The sequence below is a fragment of the Triticum urartu genome, chromosome 2, assembly GCF_003073215.2.
Source record: "Triticum urartu cultivar G1812 chromosome 2, Tu2.1, whole genome shotgun sequence".
NCBI classification, from domain to species: Eukaryota; Viridiplantae; Streptophyta; class Magnoliopsida; order Poales; family Poaceae; genus Triticum; species Triticum urartu.
This window is the reverse complement of record NC_053023.1, coordinates 552,627,358-552,637,458: the sequence shown is the minus strand read 5'-3', so window position 1 is coordinate 552,637,458 and position 10,101 is coordinate 552,627,358. Positions and strand designations below refer to the sequence as shown.

General features: G+C 43.8%; 1 protein-coding gene across 3 annotated transcripts; it reads left to right on the top strand.

The window, feature by feature from the left end:
* The first annotated feature begins 3,146 nt into the window (after positions 1 to 3,146).
* LOC125538702 (beta-glucosidase 12-like) lies at positions 3,147 to 9,563 on the top strand. Of its 3 annotated transcripts, XM_048701977.1 has the most exons (13): positions 3,147 to 3,302; positions 4,030 to 4,099; positions 6,535 to 6,593; positions 6,784 to 6,859; positions 6,975 to 7,052; positions 7,191 to 7,278; positions 7,813 to 8,068; positions 8,134 to 8,249; positions 8,328 to 8,542; positions 8,649 to 8,680; positions 8,778 to 8,880; positions 8,958 to 9,069; positions 9,149 to 9,563. In XM_048701977.1, the coding sequence occupies exons 1-13, from the start codon at positions 3,165 to 3,167 to the stop codon at positions 9,315 to 9,317; spliced, it is 1,512 nt and encodes a 503-aa protein (XP_048557934.1). In that variant the 5' UTR covers positions 3,147 to 3,164; the 3' UTR covers positions 9,318 to 9,563. The 3 variants fall into 3 exon arrangements, with proteins under 3 accessions (XP_048557934.1, XP_048557933.1, XP_048557932.1); XM_048701976.1 differs by lacking the exons at positions 3,147 to 3,302; positions 4,030 to 4,099 and adding an exon at positions 5,938 to 6,333 and having other exon boundaries at positions 9,149 to 9,558; XM_048701975.1 differs by lacking the exons at positions 3,147 to 3,302; positions 4,030 to 4,099 and adding an exon at positions 6,195 to 6,333 and having other exon boundaries at positions 6,520 to 6,593; positions 9,149 to 9,558.
* Positions 9,564 to 10,101: the final 538 nt, after the last annotated feature.

Sequence of the window (10,101 nt, the reverse complement as noted above, 5' to 3'; positions counted from 1 at the left end):
TTGCCCCAAAATCATTGGTATTCCATGGAATACCAGGGAATACCCCTGGCTCCGCCATTGTAAGACGGTGATCACAATGCAGGCAAGGTAGGGGTGGGTGGCTGGGAGGCGCTTCGGCCTGATGGTTGTTTCAGCCTTACAAAGGGTTTCCTCCTTGCCCCACTCAAAATCTGCCACACACTTTCCTCAAAATTTCTCTCGGCGCGGGTCCTCTTCGGTCTCGTTGGGGAAAGGACCCCTAGGAGGGCTCGACATGGCTGATGCGGGTGAGTGCGGCGATGTCAGGGGAATATGGGTCAAGAGTGGAGCCGGCGAAGGGAGAAGATGGGCATGAGGAGTGGCGTCCCCGCTCGGGATGGGCCGGTTTATATACCGGCAAATGGGTGTGCTTCGATGAAAATGAAGCATGGTTTGACATGCGCGGGTGGAAAATTGGTGAAAATGCGGTGGCAGCCATGAATGGACGCTCTTCATGGTGGAAAAGTGATTGCGCCATTTGCAGCAGCAGAAGCGGCAGTCATGCGTACTGTTATGCCACTGACAAGGCTGGGCCTGGAGGAAGAAATGGTCTGAAACTTCCTTCCGGCATGGGTGGTTGGGTTTGGAGGCCACTCCATATAAGTGACACCAGCCTCCAAATATGGAGGCTTGTTGGCTAGATTTAAAGCAGGCTTCAAAAATTATGCAGATCGAGGCCAAGATAATGATTGTAGTAGATCACCCTTTTCAACCATGGCCGACATATAGGTGACTATTATGATGATTCAGGCATATGATGAATCTGCTAGAGTTACTCTTACTTTCTTACCACATAAAAAATTACATGTTGCATGTGATGTACCCTTTCATCTCGTGGATCCCAGATGCACAGGTGATTAGGGTTTTTCCATACCCTCTGTCGGTGTTGTTGCCTATCTGCCTCGTCTCCTGGGCTCTTAGGGCCATGGAGGCACGGTTGATCCCGGGCCTTGCCAGCGGGAGGACTCATGCTTCATTTTTAGGTATTATTTTGATTTTGGTTAGGGTTTCTGTCCTACTTAGGAAGGCGAGTCGCCGACGGCTCCCTTAAGATGGAATAAGATTTTTCCCGCCTAACCCCGTCCCTACGGTGCGACTAGCGTCATCGGAGAGCGTGTCTCTAGTGGACCTTACGGGCTTTGATCGGTGTTTGTCTCCACGGGCCTGCTTGGATCTAGTCTTCGCTCGTCTGCGTTTCTGTGTCTACATGTTGGATTCTTTCGATCGACACTTCTCTTCATCGGTGATGGTTGTTGTTCTGATGCGTTGTTCCTGTGTGTGAACAAGTAAATTCGAAAGAACTAGCAAAAAATAAAATATATTTTATATGAAAGATGAACAGGTTTTTTATGTGCCTGCAAAATTGCATGACGATATGACATCATGAGAGCTTTTGGAAAAAAAAATGAAAATCGAAGCTTGGAGAAAGGTTCAAATTTTCTGGAGCAGTTATTTTTTTTCTGTCCCGAGCTCCAGGTGTCATGTGGTCATGAAATTTTGCAGGCACATAGAGAATTTGTTAATGTATTATTTATAAAAAGGTTTGAATTCTTTTGATTTTTTTTGCTAAAAAATTATGTTTCCATTCTTCATACACGAGAACATCTGAACATGAGTTCGTGAGCAGCATGGGGTTTCCGTACAGACACAGGCCTATATAGGTGGTGCCAAGGGAAGCCTTTGACGCTGTAGCATAGCCTCTGAGGCTCTGACATTACTCCATGTGGCTGCAAGAGCAGTGGTGGCGGCTGTCCTCCCACTTCTCCTTGTTGTCGCTTCCAGCGCCGACGACTGCGTCTCTATGGCCGGCAACCGATAAGCCGGGCTTCGTCTTTGGAACGGCCTCCTCGTCCTATCAGGTTTCCACTCGTTTTTCCTTTCATTGATTCCCTTCATGGATCACGTAGGTTGTGACGTTGTCGGTTTCCTTTCTTAGTTCATCACAGCTAGTTAGTGTGAAAGCTGTAGCATAACTAAGCTTCTTCCTTTTTGCGGGGAGTAGCATAATTAAGCTGATGCTCCGTGATGTGTTCATTCACCGGCTCTTATGAATTTTTTTTGCGGGTCTTATGAATATGATCAGAAGTTAAAACAAGGTGGGTTCTAGGAAATGCATGGACTGATGGACGGAGTGAGAAAAATGGACCAGAATCATGAATGTTTTTGAAATGGAGGCAATTTTTTTGCCTCATCAATTAATTAAGAAGAAAATAATCGCCTAGTTAATTAATAGAAAATCGGGCGAAAACCAATACACACGGAACAATGACTAACTACTCACATGGCAAGAAACTCACAACCGCACGAGCGGCAACCGCCAGACTCTTCGAAAACACAAAATCCACAAACCCCGGCATTGCTCCTACGCCAAGTGACCCCCGACAAGAACACCTCGACACAAGACATCAGACACCTCCCAACCCACAACGACAATCCAATCCAAGAGGATGGGCCGAGAGACCGAAGATCATCCATCAAGCAGCAAGAGACGCCTTGCCTATGGCGCCACTCTTGCTGCTGCCTACATTCTTTTATTTGCCTTTTATTGACGTCCCGTCAGGAGGCAAGCATGGTAACAAGTTGGAGAAATTAACTATACTCAAGTTCAGCATATATGAGAGTTGATCCTTGTTCTGAACCAAGAAGTGATTAGCCAATTAACTATCTACGGTCTCCCCTTACAATCATAAATGATATCTACATTATTATTATTATTTTGTTCTGCCATCATCTTATTACAAATTTGCCCGACATTTACATGCATGCAGTATGAGGGGGGGGGGGGGGGGGGGGGGGGGGGGGGGGGGGGGTTGCAATGGAGGGAGGCAGGGGACCAAGCATCTGGGGCCTGACGTGCATGAGAGGTTACCCTGTCAGATGGTTAAATTAAGCACAGGTGTTGGATAAAAAGAGGATTTCTTAGCTTGAACTCAGGAACTGTTGACACTCTTGGACAACATGGCTGTCTACAATGGACAATACTAGTAATAGATTAAGACTTAACAACTTGTTCTAGCGGCCGGCCGGCCTAGATACCTAGTCCACTTTGACAGTAACCCTTTGACGCACAGTCATAACCACTGCAATATATACAGGTATCCTCCTCTGCAACTACCCCATATACGGCTGCAAGAGCGTTGGTGGCGATGCCTGGTCGCCTTCTCCTCTCATTTGTCCTTCTGGCTGTCGCTTCCGGCGCCTACGATGGCGCCGGACGGCAGCTGATAAGCCGGGGGAGCTTCCCCAAGGGCTTCGTCTTCGGAACGGCCTCCTCGTCCTATCAGGTTTCAACTTCTTCCGTCTATTGGTTTGCTTTTCTCAGTTCAGAACAACTTGGTTGCTGCTACAAGTACGGAAGCCGTTTGAGCAATATATTCAGGAGGAAGTACAGAAGCTGGTTGTAGCAAGCATGCAAGCGGCTGCTTCTTAATATTAGAAGTAAATGTAGTTAGAAATATAACTAGAAAACAACTCATGGAAGGAGTAAGAACAAATAGAACGAGATCATGAATGCTTGTAAGAAAGAAGAGGGACGAAAATTATACTCAACTCGACATGTATGATTTGATCTTTGATTCCGATCTGCAAAGTGATTAGCCAATTAATTACTTCCGCCATCCCATAATATAAGATGTTATTACATCTAAATATTTTATTCTGGATCTGGTATCGTGCAAATGCACAATTGCACATGGGACACTCTTGCACATGCAGTCTTTTTTTTACCCGCAAACCATAGAACAATTGTTATTACATTTCATTATAATAAAATTAAGTATGAACAAGCAAGAAAAAACAGTAAACGGCAGCCTATCCAAACAAAATTAACAGTATGCATAAGCAGTGATTGGCCAGTTAACTACATCTGCCAGTTTGACTATGTACATTATGAAATCTCGGTTGTGGATCTGGTCTGCTCTTGCAATTAACTAATAACAATATCTATATTATGAAACATTTGGTACTGGCATCATCTTATTACAAATATATTGGACAATGACATGCATGCAGTATGAGGGTGGTGCAATGGAGGGGGGCAGGGGACCAAGCATCTGGGACAACTTCACTCACCTGCACCCAGGCATGTATATATAATACATACTTCTGCCACACGCAGCTTGTATCTTTATTTTTTGCGATGCAACTTGTACCCTTTTATTGTGGAAAAATGTTACTCCCTCTGTTCACTTTTATAAGGCCTTAAAGACATTTTAGACAATGTGCAAAATAGCATATTTTCAGTTGTCTGAAATGACTTATAAAAATAAACGGAGGGAGTAGTAACTTGGTGCCTTGTCAAGAACATACTCCCTCTGCCTTAAAATAAATATCTCAAATTTAGCACAACTTTGTGTATTAAAGTTAGTATAAGGCTGAGATACTTATTTTAGGACAGAGGGAATATGTATTAATTAACGTGAACATATATTCATTAAGTAATTACATCCTACAAACTCTGCATCAAACTTCTATACATTTACGAGGTAAGCATAACTTAGTTTGTTAGGCCTTGTACAATGATAGGTGCCTACAGTGGCAGAGACAGGGGGTGCCAGCCAGGGCCCTGCCCCCCCCCCCCTAACATCTGTGATTTAGGCCTAATATATGAATAGTAGCAGTGATTTTTTTGCTAAAAATGGATGTTTTTGATGGATTGGCCCATCCCAACAAGGTTTAACAATACTCGGCCCTTCTCATCCTATTTTTCTGGCTCCGCCACTGGATGCCTATGCACAAGTGCTTGAGGAAAAAGAGTAGCTTTGCGTCTCGTCTTGCAATGTAGAGGTGTCATGCAAAAGTGATTCGTTTCTCAGCTGGAAGGGTTGGGGTCTTTTTTCTCTTTGTTTTTTCCGTGGATGGAGGCTTGAAGGGAGCAGTTATTCCTTCCAAGCACCGGCTGGCACCAGAAGCAAACATTTACTTCTGCCTCCCTTCTTAAGCACCGGTGCAATCACATATGAGAAAACAAAATATGACATCTAGCTAAGGACCCACCGTTGTACAGGGCCTTAAGTATCCACCCTATACAAATAAGTATTGGTGCTTAAAGAAAGATTGATTTATTTCTCTAAGCACCTCGCTTAAGCGTTTTGCATTGTATAAGACCTTAGGTTCCTTGTGGTCAAGCATGAGCGCCGCTTGGTACGAACACATAAGGAGGCCTCGTACCTTTTAATTAGCATGCCACGCTGATCCTCAAAGTCAGGCCTTCGGCCCGGCATGACACAACCTTTTTAAATGGCCGATAGAGGCCATGCCGCGTCAGACGCCAGGTTGGTACCTTCCATTAACAAGTCGGAGCAAAATGGTTGAACAGAGGGGAGGTGATGTCCTTAGGGACGACCATGGCAGCTTCCTTGCGGGCACGTGCCATTTTTTTCCCTTCCACTCACGATACCGAGGTGGCGGAAATGATGGCATGTCGGCGGGCCCTTATTTTGGCGAAAGAACTTAACGTCCAAAAGGTTATTCTCAAGACGGACTCTTGAGTGGTGGTGAGCAAAATCAAAAATGAGCAAAGGGATTTCTCTATAAAATGGACAATGAGTCGACGAAGTTAAATGGTTATTTTACTCTTTTCTTAAGTTTAGAGTTGCTTGGGTGTGACGATTGGTTAATAAAATCACACATATCCTAGGTAGAAAGGATTATATTAAACAATTGTGTAAAATCTGGCTCCATGTATCTCCCGAGTGTGAAATCGCTTGGGATCGGGCTCTGAACTTTGAATAAAGCAACAACGTTCCCTAAAGAAATGGTCGAACACCAAAACAACAGGGGGATTCTAGAAAGAAAAAAAAAGAACGGGGCAAACGATTGAATCCAGAGTACAGATAGAGAACTGACCGCCGGCCAGGATCGAACAACCCACGCCGCGAGCATGGGCAAAAATCCAGCCGAGAGGGAGGGAGTAGAATAGATCCCGCCAGGTCAAGCGACCGACAAACGCGAGGACCGCTCGCGGCGGCAGATCCGTTGGTGTACGTACGGCCACAACGGGCCCGAAGCCTCCAGGCGATTGGGAGCACCTTCCACGACAGCGCCGCCCACCGCGCCCCTACCACTTACGCTTTCGACGAGCAGTGCACTGCGCCGCCACCAACTCGGGCCGCTGCCATGGCCGCACCCACCTACCCAAGCCGGCCGGGCACGAGGAGGAAGACCCCGCCGTCACTATCTACCGATTGGGCTTTGACCGGCGGCAGCGAGGGAGAAAGACGAAGGAAGGAGCTCGGAGAGTGGCGGCTAGGGTTCGCCAACCAAGTCGCCTAACGAGTCTGAATATATATAAGCACACTTTTCATGTCAATAATTGTAAGTTTCAAGGCAAGTAAGCATTTTTATCGATCTTTTTTTTTGCGGAAAACACATTTCTATCCATCGGGTCAATGGGGGTGATTATTGGTAAAGTAGTGCATGTAAGTCTGAAGTTAAATCACGATTTTCCTTTCAACAACAAGAATATCAATGAGCAGAAGAGACTTTTTCAATAAAATTCAGAATGATTTTTTGCAGCCAAAATTGTCGACGGAAGCAACGGGGATGTTGCAGTGGATTCCTACCATCTTTACAAGGTAAGGATATAGTTACTGATAGTTTAAATTAGCTATCCTGCATTTTTCCTGGATTCTTAGCATTTCATAGATTATATGCTCAAATATATAGATCAAGATGGCACTCATGAAAAGATTTTAGAATTTTAAATCTAATTCAGAAAAAAGAAACAGCTAGGTAATACTGATATCAACTTTGCAAAAACCGTAGGAAGATGTGCGCCTCATGAAGGATATGGGAATGGATGCATACAGGTTCTCCATATCATGGACAAGGATTCTTCCAGGTATGACCAAATATATGTTTCCGTCCTCATATGTTCTGCTCCTTCTTTTATCCTGCATATCATCCATATGTAAGTTGACAAAAATGTTCACATCGGCCTTATGAATGCATGCCAGATGGGACTCTGAGAGGTGGAGTCAACAGAGAAGGCATTGAGTATTACAACAACTTGATTAATGAGCTATTATCAAGAGGTAGATGTATCTAGCATTGATTATTTATTTAAGATTTATTACGCAATGGTCTCATCCTGAATGCTGCAGACAGCATCATACTATTTGTTCTCTATTTCACTGGATGATTCTTAAGATCAGAAATCTCTACTTTTGCAGGGGTGCAGCCATTTGTGACCCTTTTTCACTGGGATTCACCCCAGGCATTAGAAGATAAATACGGAGGGTTTCTTAACCCTAATATCATGTAAGTGCTAAAAAAGCATCGTAAAAATGGAAAACGCTAGTGGGATATGTGTTGGGATAATAGCATTTGCTGTACAAAATGCTATGACGTGACAACAAGTCAAATCGGCAGGGAAAATGAAAAGGTCAAATAAGAACATCAAAAGAAGTCAGCAATAACAAAGGGGCCCTCTTCTCTACATAATTTAATGTTGTTGTTGAAAGTAATGCATGCAAAACTGAAGTTGAATAGATGTTCATGATTCATGAATAGATCCTTCCATGATATTTTATCACTTACTGAAGTTAAATGGATGTTCATTTCAACAAGGAGACGTTGATATCTCTGAATATTGTCTTCTTTTTTTGTTAATTTGAGATGACTTACCACATGTGCATACATGAAATGGCATGTACTTTTTATAAACTGGGGTGTATGTTTATTACTATCACAACAGAGGCATCGAACTAGCGATACACTCTCTCTCTCTAATATTGTTTGTACAACCGCACGATAGCGTGTAAAGATAATTGAACTGTACTTCCGCTGGTGCAGAAACGACTATAAGGATTACGCTGAAGTCTGCTTCAGGGAGTTCGGGGACCGAGTGAAGCACTGGATCACATTCAATGAGCCCTGGGCCGTGAGCGTTGCGGGCTATGCAATGGGCGTGCTTGCGCCAGGTAGGTGCTCGCCCTGGGAGATGGGGAAATGCAGCGCTGGAGATTCAGCAAGTGAGCCTTACACAGTATCCCACCATCAGCTACTCGCCCATGCGGCGGCCGTCAAATTATACAGAAAGAAATATAAGGTGATTAACGAAAGCCCTTCAGTATTATTTGTGCATGAACGATCCGATGACTGATTCAAACGCAGGTCGTTCAGAAGGGGAAGATTGGGATAACTTTAGTCTCAGCCTGGTTTGTTCCTTTCTCCCGTTCAGCCTCCGACAGTGATGCAGCAAAGCGTGCTACAGACTTCATGCTTGGATGGTAAGTTCTGTGATCCACGCATTTTCTGGTTGTCATGGTCTAGATGGAAATGATCTTACTGGCCAGGAGTGCCTGCAGGTTTATGGACCCCCTAACCAGAGGAGACTACCCATTGAGCATGAGAAGAATTGTCAGAGATCGCTTGCCGCGGTTCACCAAACAACAATCTAAATTGGTCAAGGGTGCATTCGACTTCATTGGTATCAACTACTACACTGCAAACTATGCTGATAACCTTCCACCATCAAATGGCCTGAAGAGCTACAATACAGATGCCCGAGCTAATCTTACCGGTGAGTCTTGGATCAATCATTTTCCTTTAGGATCAAATATTTCAAAGTACAAATATTTGCAGCTTACCATCTCTACTATATGTACTAATTTTTCCAATTATGTTAGGTGTTCGAAATGGTGCCCCCATAGGTCCTGAGGTAATTTGCCTCTTCCATACATAGAAACAAATCTTCCATAATTGTTTCCACATTTTTCATGTGTGCTGATTCGGTTCCGTAAATATCATGCATATAGACTGGTTTACCTTGGCTCTACGTCTACCCTCAAGGGTTACGTCATCTGTTGCTTTATGTCAAGGAGAAGTATGGCAATCCTACAATCTACATCACCGAAAATGGTGAGCATATTCCCTCTCATAGAAACATAAACATACTGAAACTTAAACTTACAGAACTATTTGCCTCTGCGATCTAGGCCTCGGTGAAACCACCACCAACACGAGCCTACCACTTGCGGAAGCACTGAAGGACGATGCGAGGATAGAGTACCACCACATGCACCTTATTGCCTTGTTGAGTGCGATCAGGTCGGACAACTCCAACTCTGTCAACAACCTTGAAATCTTATACTTATCTGACAGTGGATTAATTGCTTACGTTTGTCAGGGACGGGGCAAATGTGAAGGGGTACTTCGCGTGGTCGCTGCTGGACAACTTTGAGTGGGCGACCGGGTACACGGTGCGCTTTGGGTTACACTTCGTGGACTACGGTGATGGGCGAAAGCGGTACCCCAAGCGCTCCGCCGGCTGGTTCAAGAGGTTCCTGAAGGGATGAGCTCATAAAATTATTTACTACTCCTAAAGCTAAAGCAGCAACAAGTAATATGAATCGGAGAGAGTAGCAACCAGCCAGAAGAATGGAGTAGGTCGTTTATCTGTGTTTCGTTCTGTAAACTGTACCCCAAGGATTACTTCACTGAAATCCAGTTCTTTCTATACATAATTGGAAAAATTAGTGGCTATCTGCAAACGTTCTGTATCAGTTTTTTTTTTCGAGTGATGTGGTACCGATATGGGCCTGCCTGATGTATCCCGATCGTTCTGGGCTTGCAGGTTGCAGCAGATGCAGGCAAAGGAAAATTAAAAAGGGCCGAAAACAACCTCGCACACTTGCATGATATATATTCCACTCCAAAATATAAAAATTGCATGATATATAGTATCTAAATTGTTTTCATGTAATTTAAACATTGTTTACACAATTTATAAGGAAAATTCATATAATTCTAAACATCAAATATGTTAAAAAATGTTCGTGTAATTTAAGAAGTGTTCACGGTTTGAAAATAAATATTTAATTTTAAAATGATCAAATATTTATAGAAAAACAACTACTCTAAAATATGACATATTTTATAAATAGTGCTCTTCTATTTTTAAAATATTCATGCAATTATTAAGAAGTGTTCAACCCGCAATGTTCGACCCGTAATATTGTATGGCGCTGAGTGTTGGCCGACTAAAAGGCGACATGTCCAACAGTTAGGTGTGGCGGAGATGCGTATGTTGAGATGGACGTGTAGCCACATGAGGAAGGATCGAGTCCGGAATGATGATAT

Bases quoted from the DNA above. Each gene is read 5' to 3' on its own strand.
- LOC125538702 (XM_048701977.1), top strand. From the start codon at position 3,165: ATGCCTGGTCGCCTTCTCCTCTCATTTGTCCTTCTGGCTGTCGCTTCC. The intron at 8,250-8,327 runs GTAAGTTCTGTG...GAGTGCCTGCAG, and splicing joins ACAGACTTCATGCTTGGATG to GTTTATGGACCCCCTAACCA. The intron at 9,070-9,148 runs GTCGGACAACTC...TACGTTTGTCAG, and splicing joins GCCTTGTTGAGTGCGATCAG to GGACGGGGCAAATGTGAAGG.